At 53.0% G+C, this 12,500-nt stretch overlaps 2 protein-coding genes and 2 pseudogenes across 3 annotated transcripts in view; 3 read left to right on the forward strand and 1 right to left on the reverse strand.

Moving 5' to 3' along the window:
• LOC135827571 (uncharacterized) overlaps window positions 1–12,500 on the reverse strand; it is a 95,311-nt gene that overhangs the window by 70,658 nt on the left and 12,153 nt on the right. Inside the window, exons 3-4 of one of the 2 annotated variants that reach the window (XM_065340039.1) lie at window positions 6,463–6,777; window positions 946–4,123 (exon numbers count right to left, since the gene is read on the reverse strand). In XM_065340039.1, coding sequence (XP_065196111.1) covers window positions 1,353–4,123; window positions 6,463–6,777 — 3,086 coding nt within the window. In that variant the 3' untranslated portion in view covers window positions 946–1,352. Of the gene's footprint in view, window positions 1–945; window positions 4,124–6,462; window positions 6,778–12,500 lie in introns of those variants that run through there. The other variant, XM_065340038.1, reaches the window with a different exon arrangement.
• The window catches only part of LOC135827574 (protein white-like), a 75,719-nt gene that overhangs the window by 41,729 nt on the left and 21,490 nt on the right, over window positions 1–12,500 (forward strand). The window lies entirely within an intron of this gene.
• LOC135827637 (ras-interacting protein RIP3-like) lies at window positions 9,175–11,588 on the forward strand (annotated as a pseudogene).
• LOC135827638 (transcription factor SPT20 homolog) overlaps window positions 12,206–12,500 on the forward strand; it is a 1,313-nt pseudogene continuing 1,018 nt past the window's right edge.

Consider the following 12,500-nt stretch of genomic DNA (forward strand, 5'->3'; position numbering starts at 1 on the left):
CCTTTGTATAATGCGCACCCCCAATCTTCGTTGAAGTACATGCATTAAATTTTCATATTCGGAGCATAGTGCGCACCTGCGATTTAGGGCCTAAAATAGCACATCTAAAGTGCGCACTATACTCCGGAAAATACGGTAATCGTTTCTCATTTTCTGATCTCATTTTCCAACACTAAGTGACTCTCCTGTGTTATACAGAAGTAGGCGATCACCCTCTCTCCCATCGTATTAGAACATATACACACACACACACACACACACACACACACAAACGTACACGTACACACATGCACCCCCCCCCCCCCACAAACACACACGCACCCCCCCCCCCACACACACACGCATGCACCACCCCCATCCCCCCCCTCCATACACACCCACACATACGTTCGTTGCTGCCCCCTAACTCTTGCCCCCCGCCCCCCTCCCCACTGGTACTCCCAATCTGTAAGAGCACATCTGTCAAGGCGAACACAATCATGACATTAGCCAGTTCACTCGGAAACTCCAGCCCCCCCCCCCCCCCCACACACACACATGCATACGTGTTTTCAGTGTCTCCTCGATCTGCTGTACCTTGTCTCGTTCAAGGAGAGCACACACACACACACACACACACACACACACACACATGCTCACCCCTAACTCTTGCCCCCCCCCCCCTGCTCCCAATCTGTAAGACCACGTCTGCAAAATCGAACACAATCATTAGCCAGTTCACTCGGAAACTCCCCCCCCCCCCCCCCCCTCTCCGGACACACAAACACATGCATTATAATATGCACAGGAGTGTGTGCTGTGCCGGTATAACAGGAGCCAGGTAAAAACCTTTCTCCGTCATACCACACACAATGTTAACCCATGCACAATGCCAGTGATTGACATTCATGTGAATCACTCCACGTGTTCTTCACAAACAAACATACAGTCTGCATACCGGTGCACTGCACACAGCCAACTGTCAGTGTAATTCAGGAAACACAGAAGAGACAAGGAAATGGAGTGAAAACATCGTCTCAGTACAAGACACTCAAAATAATATTTTTGTACTGCAGGCAGTGTTAGCATGGCAGCGCTCAAGAATTGAGAAAAGATTGAAAAGTTTTTGAAAATTATCTGCTATATAGACAGGCACCACTGGCAAGGAAAGCACATACGGTCAACTCAGTGTTTGGCCTGGGCAAGAGGAAAATGGGCTTTGCACTGCCCCGTTATAGGCAAGTAGTTAACTGTAGCGGCTGAAAAATCAAGTTTTGTACAAGAATAGAACACAGTGCTCACCGCCAGAGAGAATCTGTGCCGGGGCTGGTGCTGGCTATAACCATGGCAACTGTACATTGTCATAGTTACAATCAGAACTCTCCAATCATCTCGAGAGCACATTCAGGATCATCTACCAGCGGCTGTAGCTCGGACACCAACCTGCGGTTATCCCCATACTGTGGAGAGAAGCAGAGCGCATAAAGCTTGCTACACTGGCGAACAGCCTGTACGAACTGGGCTAGTACACGTCGTTCCTCCGATCTAGGAACATACGTGAAGGAATACCCGGGGACATACAGTACACCCAGGTTCCTGTAAGAATGGAGAATTTCTAGAATGGACGTGAGCGGCACATCAGCACCGTACTCACCACTGCATAACCAGGAAAGTACAACAAACCGCAACTTCCTACATGAACTCAGCGCTCGGCAGATCAAACCAAAGCCGTCAATGCCGACTTTATTCCAACCTAATTCCACTTCCTCCAGGCTGGACGATGCGGACAAAATGGCTGATGAAAAGACATTACCATCGGTACAGTGATTCCCTTGCAAAGAGAGCACACGTACATGTGTGTAGTGTGCCAAGCCATTAAGAATGCAGCGCATACCAGTGCTGGGTAAGCTACACCAATTAAGGTGCACTTCCTGCACGTCCACACAAAAATGGGTTGTGAGGAAATGAGCAATGGCAGTGCAATCTAACAGGCTGAGGCTCACACCACTAAATTTCAGAGAAAAGACCTGAGAGAAGAATGAACAATGGCCATTACAAGATGACGTACCTTGATACTGGCAGTGCTCTAGATAAGCTACTAACAAATCAGCTCGGCAACGGCGTTCTCTCCCGCGATGTGTAGGAGGCCGTATGGGTGCGGCAGTAGCAGCCGGGGCAGCTCCAGGTGCCGATGGTGTCGATATCTCCGATGTTGCGCTTGTCATCGCATGCTGCTCACAATGCGATGCGGTCTCGGGATCCACTTTACGTACAGCCGACAGGAACACCTCTGCTCTCACCTCCGCTGCCTCGTTCTTCCATACGCTTACAAGAGTATCCAGGTACAAGTCGTCCGTCAACTCCCTGCCTCGCGGCAGAGCATTGTCGACACGCTGACGACCACGTCCTTGCCCGGCGGTGCCAACCAGCAGCTGATCGGCGAGCTCTTTCATCTTTTCAACTGACAGCGCCGATTTCAGCACCGCATGGATACGGTCCACGTCGTTGCTTTGCTTGGTTGGCTGAGAACGGCTCACAATGTCGTCGAGCAGGCGTGTATCAGTCTGGCTGCATGCACGTTGTGTACGGTCGTTGTCGTCGTCGCAGATTATCCGCCACAGATGCTCCATGATGGCGACTGCGGGCTTTGGCGGTGTGAGCGCGATCAGGAAACGCCAGAACATGGTCATGTGACCGCTGTAATGGCCGACTCTCCTCACCAGCCACGCAGCGTCGTTCTCGTCGTTCAGCATCTCGCTACACACGTACCAGGCCGCCAAGAACTCCTGAATGGACAAGTGAGCAAAACGATATTGCCGGTCTTCTGTTGAGCTGGTGCTCTTGTAAGCCATAAGCAATCCTAATTCAATTGCAGGCGCGCTTAGTTGTGCCGAAATGACATCCTCCTCGTTGAACACCATCTTTTGCTGAGCTAGCATAGAGAGTGCAAAACCAGATAGCTCCTTCAACACTTCAATCTCGTCCGTCTTGATGGTGGAAAGCGTCTTGTAGCGTTTGCCCGCACGTCGTTCCATGACACGGCGGACAAGCAACTCGTACAGTCCTGTACTGGATTCCGGCAATTTACTACCGTCTCTGTCGTCCATGAACAATTCACAGGCCAGCGCAGCAAACAGAGGTGTACTCATTAGCGACATTGTGCCCTCTTGTGAGCGGAGCTGCTCCAGCAAAGCCTCGCCTTTCACACCGCCCACCACTTTCTTCACGTACGTTTCAACGTTGTCTGGTGAGAATCCAACCACCTCCACTTGCTGTTTATACTCTCCACATTGCGACAGGGTATGAGCATCAGTACATGGTCGAGACGTCACCACCACATGCATATCACCACTACGCCTTCTCAACAGTAGATCACGCATGTATTCACTGCAGTTGTCCAACTTGCACTCATCCAGCCCGTCTAGCACAATGCAAAGACGGGACTGGTTGCTGCGAAAGAACCGGGACATCTCCAGCAGCTCATCTGTCTCCACATCCAGACTGGAGAATCGACGTGCCAGCAAGTCGCACAAGCTCGTAGCAGCTTGCACCTCGGCAAGCCGTAATTCCACTGTCAGTACCAGATCAAACTTTCCACGCCACAGCTCACCTTTAGACCAGAGGTATTCCAGCATGATCAGAAAGATCGTGGATTTGCCACAGCCAGCGCTTCCAAACGCTAGAACATTCTTCATGTTCTCTTCCACGGGTTCTTTGGCACGCGCCAGTAAACCAGAATCAGCTACCTCATGGTCACAGCCCGGGCGTGGCGCGGTCCCCTGATTGCAAGACCGCTCGCTGGTAGCGGAGAAAATATCTTCCAGGTCAATGCCACGCTCGGCCGTAGCGACCCTTTGCGGCTGAGCCTCGGAGAACAATTTCAACTGGCGTGCTCGTTCAGAACCAGACGAAAAGGACGATGACTCGTTACTGAAAAGTTCGGAAAGTTCGTCCTTTGTGAGCAACGTCAAGTTGACAAAAATATCTTTCAATGGGATTTTGGCATCGCTGGCAAGTCCACCGCTAATCTGAATACCAGCCTTCTCAACTGCCTTAGCCAGCAAATCACGGGCAGTTCGGACAGAAGCTGGCAGCTTCTGCTCGTCGGACGCCATGGGTCGCGGGCAGGTTTGCGTCCAAGTAGCTGCAAGGAGCACCAGGCAACAACATCGTGCAAGGAGACGCTACAAGTATTATTTAAAATATTTTTACTTTGCCTGCATGACAGATGATTGCACGAATTCTGGGTGCACCGGTGGTCGGTGTGCGAGGAGGTGACGGTACGTGTTTAGCTCAGAACTATCCTCGGACTTTGTAGTTGTTGCGTTGTTTTTCCACCGCTACAAATCATGTATTTAGTGAAGTCCTGTGCAGACTGTGGTAATGTCAATGGTGTAAATGTACTGATGTACGTACATGTACATATACGTGGTGGTAATGTCAATGGTGTAAATGTACTGATGTACGTACATGTACATATACGTGGTGGTAATGTCAATGGTGTAAATGTACTGATGTACGTACATGTACATATACGTGATGCTGATGCACAAGTAGAAACACTTTTTACACTGCACTGTCTGTAAAATGAGTGAAACAGATTATTGAAATATTTATTTCAGGACTGTCTGGTACATGGTGTGCACTGCACGCATGCACTGATCTAAGCATTACCTAGTAGTACTAGTAGTAGTAGTACTAGTGGTAGTAGTGGTAGTGGTAGTGGCAGTGGCAGTGGCAGTGGCAGTGGCAGTGGCAGTGGCAGTGGCAGTGGCAGTAGCAGTAGCAGTAGTAGTACCTACTAGGCCCCGTGTAATATGGCGGCATTTTTTTAAGCATTTTCGGAACAATCCGCGAACCCAGCACTTTTGGCTCGTGATGCAGCATGTTTCCTGGATTGGGGCAAAGGGAAGGAGGGCATGTAGCCTGGATTGGGGTAAAGGGAAGGAGGGCATGTGGCCTGGATTGGGGCAAATGGAAGGAGGGAATGTGGCCTGGATTGGGGCAAAAGGAAGGAGGGCATGTAGCCTGGATTGGGGCAAAGGGAAGGAGGACATGTAGCCTGGATTGGGCCAAAGGGAAGGAGGGCATATAGCCTGGATTGGGGATAAGGGAAGGAGGGCATGTAGCCTGGATTGGGGCAAAGGGAAGGAGGGCATGTAGCCTGGATTGGGGCAAAGGGAAGGAGGACATGTAGCCTGGATTGGTGTGAAGGGAAGGAGTGCATGTAGGCTGGATTGGGGCAAAGGGAAGGAGGGCATGTAGCCTGGATTGGGGCAAAGGGAAGGAGGGCATGTAGCCTGGATTGGGGCAAAGGGAAGGAGGGCATGTAGCCTGGATTGGGGCAAAGGAAAGGAGGGCATGTTGCCTGGATTGGGGCAAAGAGAAGGAGGGCATGTAGCCTGGATTGGGGCAAAGGAAAGGAGGGCATGTAGCCTGCCACCTTCGAGCTACTGTAAACCGGACACTTTCGGTGGAGATCTATTTTCGGTAACTTCGGTAAAGGTAAGTTTTACCTAAAAATTAAACGCGATCTAAAATTCCACACAGCCATGTGCCCCCCAAAATTCCACACAGCCATTGCCCCCCCCCCCCCCATACCAAACAGCCATGCGCCCCCCCCCCCCCCCCCCCATACGACACAGCCATGCCCCCCCCCCATACCACACAGCCATGCCCCCCCCCCCCATGCCACACAGCCATGCCCCCCCCATACCGCACAGCCATGCCCCCCCCCCCCCATACCACACAGCCATGCCCCCCCATACCACACAGCCATGCCCCCCCATACCGCACAGCCATGCCCCCCCCCCCCCCACACCACACAGCCATGCCCCCCCCCCCATACCACACAGCCATGCCCCCCCCCATACCACACAGCCATGCCCCCCCCCTACCACACAGCCATGCCCCCCCCCCCATACCAAACAGCCATGCCCCCCCCCATACCACACAGCCATGCCCCCCCCCCCCATACCACACAGCCATGCCCCCCCCCATACCACACAGCCATGCCCCCCCCATACCACACAGCCATGCCCCTCCCCCCCCCCCCATACCACACAGCCATGCCCCCCCCCCCATACCACACAGCCATGCCCCCCCCCCCCATACCACACAGCCATGCCCCCCCCCCCCATACCACACAGCCATGCCCCCCCCCATACCACACAGCCATGCCCCCCCCCCCATACCACACAGCCATGCCCCCCCCCCCCCCATTCCACACAGCCATGCCCCCCCCCATACCACACAGCCATGCCCCCCCCCCCATACCACACAATGTGCAGAATGCATTTTCGGATCTGGAAAAATAGTTTACCGAGATTTTCGCGCTACCGAATCGCTGATTTTGGGAAATACCGAAATATGACACCACCGAAAGTTCCCAGGGTTGCAGTATCTTGTTGGGGATTGGGGCAAAGGCAAGGGCGTGTAGCCTGTCACCTTACAAAGACAAGGGCGTGTAGCCTGTCACCTTACCTGCATCCAGCTGAGGCCCCGGCCGCCGAAGAAGTTGAACCATTTGCTCATGCCTGCCATCATAGCCCAGCGTCTTGACGACATTGCACAGCTTCTGGTAAGCATCCCGGCCTCCAGCGACGATTGATTTGACAAGCGCTTCGTTGTGATCCGCACTACCACTGTTGGCCTGAGTCCGTTTCAGTGTGTCAATCGTAATGCGATCCGTGATGAGGTGAGCCTCTCTGGCCGCATTGCGCAGTCTCTCCGCAGGCACTTCATTCAGCCATGGCTGAATGTCGCAGTTGAACGTTTCCGAGTGGAACGGGTTACCAGCTGGCAATGCAAGCAAACGCAAAGCACATAAAAAGAAGCTTGAAGCACACAGCACTGTGATAACTCAACAGTGGTGTGAAAAGAAATCCAACACCACAGGTCTGTTGGATGCCAAAGAACGGAGCGTGAAGAACGACCAGGCTAGAATTTCACCAAGCACAGCATACCAATGTATACACGGTGACTCAACTGTGCATAAACTGTAATACATGTAAAATACGAACAGTCTAGGCTAGGAGGCTGACCCCCCTCCACCCCCCTCCACCCCCAGTTCTTCAGGGACCGACATTACTGTAATGATTGCAACAGCAATAGCAACAGCAGCAGCAGCAGCAGGAGCAATAGCAACAGCAGCAGCAGGAGCAATAGCAACAGCAGCAGCAGGAGCAATAGCAACAGCAGCAGCAGCAGCAGCAGCCGGAGCAATAGCAACAGCAGCAGCAGGAGCAATAGCAGCAAAAGCCACAGCGGCAGCAATAGCAGCAGCAGTACCAATAGCATCAGCAGCTGCAATAGCAGCAGCAGCAACAGCAACCATCAGCAGCCACATCAGCAGCAGCAATACCAGGAGTAGCAGCAGCTGAATAGCAGCAGCAGCAGCACTAGCAGCAGCATCAGCACCAACAGCAGCGGTAACAGCAGCAACAGCAGCAGCAACAGCAGCGACATTGGCAGCAGCAACAGCAGCAGCAACAGCAGCACAGGCACCAGCAGCAGCAACAGCAGCAACAGCAGCCAGTGGCGTGTCCAGGATTTGGCTGAGGGGGGGTTGCGGCCGGGATCAAGGCGGGATGGGGTGGGGGTAGATGACATCATGCTACTGTCCCAGGTCAGCCATTTTGAAAACCAATGTCAAGAAGCTCCTCCTGTAGCCCCTTCTTCAAGTTATTCACCCGAACGGCCCCAGAGACTGTTCCGGAGGATCAGCGCACCACACGGGGACAAGTGTCGAACTTGCTTCAAGTTCCCTTTCTCCGTGGGCCTGCGGTACGATCGAGCATGATGTTTTGGGGAAGCATTCTCTGGAACGCTCTCCCCTCTGATTTTAGAGTGATACGTGTCCCTGGTCCCTTCCGAAAAGCTCTTTCTGCCATTGATATACTTACTTTGTCCTCGTTAAACTTTTATTATCTGCCATAAATTCCAACCTTCTCATCTATCAATCATTTGTGCATGCATGTCTATAAAATCAACCACGTGTTCCTGACTCCATGAGATTGTCTTTCAATTCTTTGACTCCATGAAATTATTGTCTTTCTATTTCTGACTCCATGAAATTGTTCTTGATATAAATTTTTCCCTTTCTTCTTTTGGTCCTTTCTGTCTTATAAGTTATATTATTATTATCATTTCTTGTTTTCCCTTGCATATCATCCCATCATCATTCTGTGAGAACCTGCCCTATGGGCAGGTGAGAAGGCATCTCTGCCTGTTCCGGCATTTGGTGAAGTAAAATAAACAACAACAACAACAACAACAACAACAACAACAACAACAACAACAACAACAACAACAACAACAACAACAACAACAAGCCGTAAATCTCACACACCACGAGCAGTATTTCTGTACACGCAGCAACAAATGTACATTGTAAACTTCAAATTTGCGAGTCCAGCAATTTCTCACCGCTCTCAAAGTATCCTTTACATAGGCAGCGGTACTTGTCACTGTGCGCTGTTCTTTATGTTCTGGCTGCTCGCTGACAACAGGTTCTTCCATGTCTGGCGGAGTTTGACTGTCAGTCCGCTCCGAAAGTTCAACTGGATTGTCTGGAATAACAGCGTCTTCATCACTCCCACTGTTTCCTGTTGGAGCGGCAGCAGGAGTTGCGCCGCCACAGGAACGCTTTACAAAAATTCCAGGCTCTGCTGGCTAGAGCTTGGCCTTTTGGGATGTCCCTGAGACATCGAAGAAAAGCCTTCGAGTCAACCAAAACACGATTCGAACGAGGATGATCGCCTGAGTCCTCGGCATTCGAATCGTGTTTTGGTTGACTCGATCGAAGACTTTTCTTCGATGTTTGTACCGTTGAAGACGCCTCGAGTCGAGCGCGTCCCAGCAGGGATCACACTGTACAACAGTACACAGTCAGGTCACCGTGTTTCTGTAGCCGTGCATGCTCACTGTACGTAGACTCTACTCTGTACTGTAGACTGTACAGTGTACTGTAGTCTGTAGTGTGTACAATCAACACCAGCTCGAGCACCGCACCGTGCAACCGCTTTTGGACAATCGTTTCTACTCAGGCCGCGCGCGCCCCGAGCCTAGCTAGTCTAGCTCGACCTGGCGCGCGCCCTGTATTATTTTTCGAAACCTGGGTCGAAATTTTTGAGGGGGGGGCGCGCGCCCCCCGCGCCCCCCCCCCCCTAAACCCGCCACTGGCAGCAGCCACACCAACACCAGCAGCAACAGCAACAGCAGCAACACCAGCAACAGCACCAACAGCAGCAGCAATAGCAGCAGCAGCAGCAACAACAGCAGCAGCAGTGACCAGTACTAGTGAGCAGCAGCACCAGAACCAGTAGCAGCAGTAGCAGCAACAGCAGCAGCAGCAGCGACAGCAGCAGCAGCTACAGCAACAGCAGCGGCAGCAGCAGAAGTAATAGCAGCAGCAGCAGCAAAAGCAGCAGCAGTGAACAGTACTAGTGAGCAGCAGCACCAGCAGCAGAACCAGTAGCAGCAGTAGCAGCAACAGCAGCAGCAGCAACAGCAGCAGCAGCAGAAGCTGAATAGCAGAAGCAGCAGCAGCAAAAGCAACAGCAGCAGCAGCAACAGCAGCAGCAGGAGCAATAGCAGCAGCAACAGCAGCAGCGGCGGCAACAGCAACAGCAGCAGCGGCAGCAACAGCGGAAGCGGCAGCAACAACAACAGCAGCAGCAGCAGCAGGAACAACATAAGCAGCAGCAGCAACAACAACAGTAGCAGCAGTGCACAGTACTAGTGAGCAGCAGCACCAGCAGCAGAACCAGTAGCAGCAGTAGCAGCAGCAACAGCAGCAGCAACAGGAGCAGCAACATCAGCAGCAGCTACAGCAACACCAGCAGCATCAGAAGCAATAGCAGCAGCAGAAGCAATAGCAGCAGCAGCAGCTGAATAGCAGCAGCAGCAGCAGCAGCAGCAGCAGCAGCAGCAGCAACAGCAGCAGGAGCAATAGCAGCAGCAGCAGCAAAAGCAAAAGCAGCAGCAATAGCAGCAACAGTAGCAGCATGCTGAGCAGCAGCATCAATAGCTGCAGCAGCAGAAGCAGCAGCAGCAGAAGCAGCAGCAGCAGAAGCAACAGCAACGGCAGCAGCAGCAAAAGCAACAGCGGCAGAAATAGCAGCAGCAGTACCAATAGCATCAGCAGCAGCAATAGCAGCAGCAGCAACAGCAACCATCAGCAGCAACAGCAGCAGCAGCAATAGCAGCATTTGCAGCAGCTGAATAGCAGCAGCAGCAGCAGCACTAGCAGCAGCATCAGCACCAACAGCAGCGGTAACAGCATCAACAGCAGCAGCAACAGCAGCGACATTGGCAGCAGCAACAGCAGCAGCAACAGCAGCACCAGCAGCAGCAACAGCAGCAACAGCAGCAGCCACACCAACACCAGCAGCAACAGCAACAGCAGCACCAGCACCAGCAGCAGCAACAGCAGCAGCCACACCAACACCAGCAGCAACAGCAACAGCAGCAACACCAGCAACAGCACCAACAGCAGCAGCAATAGCAGCAGCAGCAATACCAGCAGCAGTGAACAGTACTAGTGAGCAGCAGCACCAGCAGCAGAACCAGTAGCAGCAGTAGCAGCAACAGCAGCAGCAGCAACAGCAGCAGCAGCTAAAGCAACAGCAGCAGCAGAAGCTGAATAGCAGAAGCAGTAGCAGCAAAAGCAACAGCAGCAGCAGCAACAGCAGCAGCAGGAGCAATAGCAGCAGCAACAGCAGCAGCAATAGCAGCAGCAGCAATACCAGCAGCAGTGAACAGTACTAGTGAGCAGCAGCACCAGCAGCAGAACCAGTAGCAGCAGCAGCAACAGCAGCAGCAGCAGCAGCTACAGCAACAGCAGCAGCAGCAGAACAGCAGCAGCAGCAACAGCAGCAGGAGCAATAGCAGCAGCAACAACAGCAGCAGCAGTGAACAGTACTAGTGAGCAGCAGCACCAGCAGCAGAACCAGTAGCAGCAGTAGCAGCAGCAGCAACAGCAGCAGCAGCTACAGCAACAGCAGCAGCAGCAGCAGCAGAAGCAATAGCAGCAGCAGCAGCAAAAGCAACAGCAGCAGCAGCAGCAACAGCAGCAGCAGGAGCAATAGCAGCAGCAGCAACAAAAGCAACAGCAGCAGCAGCAATAGCAGCAATATTAGCAGCATGCTGAGCAGCAGCAGCAATAGCTGCAGCAGCAGAAGCAGCAGCAGAAGCAGCAGCAGCAGAAGCAGCAACAGCAGCGGCAGCAGCAGCAAAAGCAACAGCGGCAGCAATACCAGCAGCAGTACCAATAGCATCAGCAGCAGCAGCAACAGCAACCATCAGCAGCAACAGCAGCAGCAGCAATAGCAGCAGTAGCAGCAGCTGAATAGCAGCAGCAGCAGCAGCACTAGCAGCAGCATCAGCACCAACAGCAGCGGTAACAGCAGCAACAGCAGCAGCAACAGCAGCGACATTGGCAGCAGCAACAGCAGCAGCAACAGCAGCACAAGCACCAGCAGCAGCAACAGCAGCAACAGCAGCAGCCACACCAACACCAGCAGCAACAGCAACAGCAGCAACACCAGCAACAGCACCAACAGCAGCAGCAATAGCAGCAGCAGCAGCAACAACAGCAGCAGCAGTGAACAGTACTAGTGAGCAGCAGCACCAGAACCAGTAGCAGCAGTAGCAGCAACAGCAGCAGCAGCAGCGACAGCAGCAGCAGCTACAGCAACAGCAGCGGCAGCAGCAGAAGTAATAGCAGCAGCAGCAGCAGCAAAAGCAGCAGCAGTGAACAGTACTAGTGAGCAGCAGCACCAGCAGCAGAACCAGTAGCAGCAGTAGCAGCAACAGCAGCAGCAGCAACAGCAGCTGCAGCTAAAGCAACAGCAGCAGCAGAAGCTGAATAGCAGAAGCAGTAGCAGCAAAAGCAACAGCAGCAGCAGGAGCAATAGCAGCAGCAGGAGCAATAGCAGCAGCAACAACAGCAGCGGCGGCAACAGCAACAGCAGCAGCGGCAGCAACAGCAGAAGCGGCTGCAACAACAACAGCAGCAGCAGCAGCAGGAACAACATAAGCAGCAGCAGCAACAACAACAGTAGCAGCAGTGAACAGTACTAGTGAGCAGCAGCACCAGCAGCAGAACCAGTAGCAGCAGTAGCAGCAGCAACAGCAGCAGCAACAGCAGCAGCAACACCAGCAGCATCAGAAGCAATAGCAGCAGCAGAAGCAATAGCAGCAGCAGCTGAATAGCGCTGAATAGCAGCAGCAGCAGCAGCAGCAACAGCAGCAGGAGCAATAGCAGCAGCAGCAGCAAAAGCAAAAGCAGCAGCAATAGCAGCAACAGTAGCAGCATGCTGAGCAGCAGCATCAATAGCTGCAGCAGCAGAAGCAGCAGCAGCAGAAGCAGCAGCAGCAGCAGCAGCGGCGGCAACAGCAACAGCAGCAGCGGCAGCAACAGCAGAAGCGGCAGCAACAACGACAGCAGCAGCAGCAGCAGCAGCAGGAACAACATAAGCAGCAGCAGCAACAACAACAGTAGCAGCAGTGAACAGTAC

The sequence above is a fragment of the Sycon ciliatum genome, chromosome 11 (assembly GCF_964019385.1).
Source record: "Sycon ciliatum chromosome 11, ocSycCili1.1, whole genome shotgun sequence".
Classification (NCBI taxonomy): domain Eukaryota; kingdom Metazoa; phylum Porifera; class Calcarea; order Leucosolenida; family Sycettidae; genus Sycon; species Sycon ciliatum.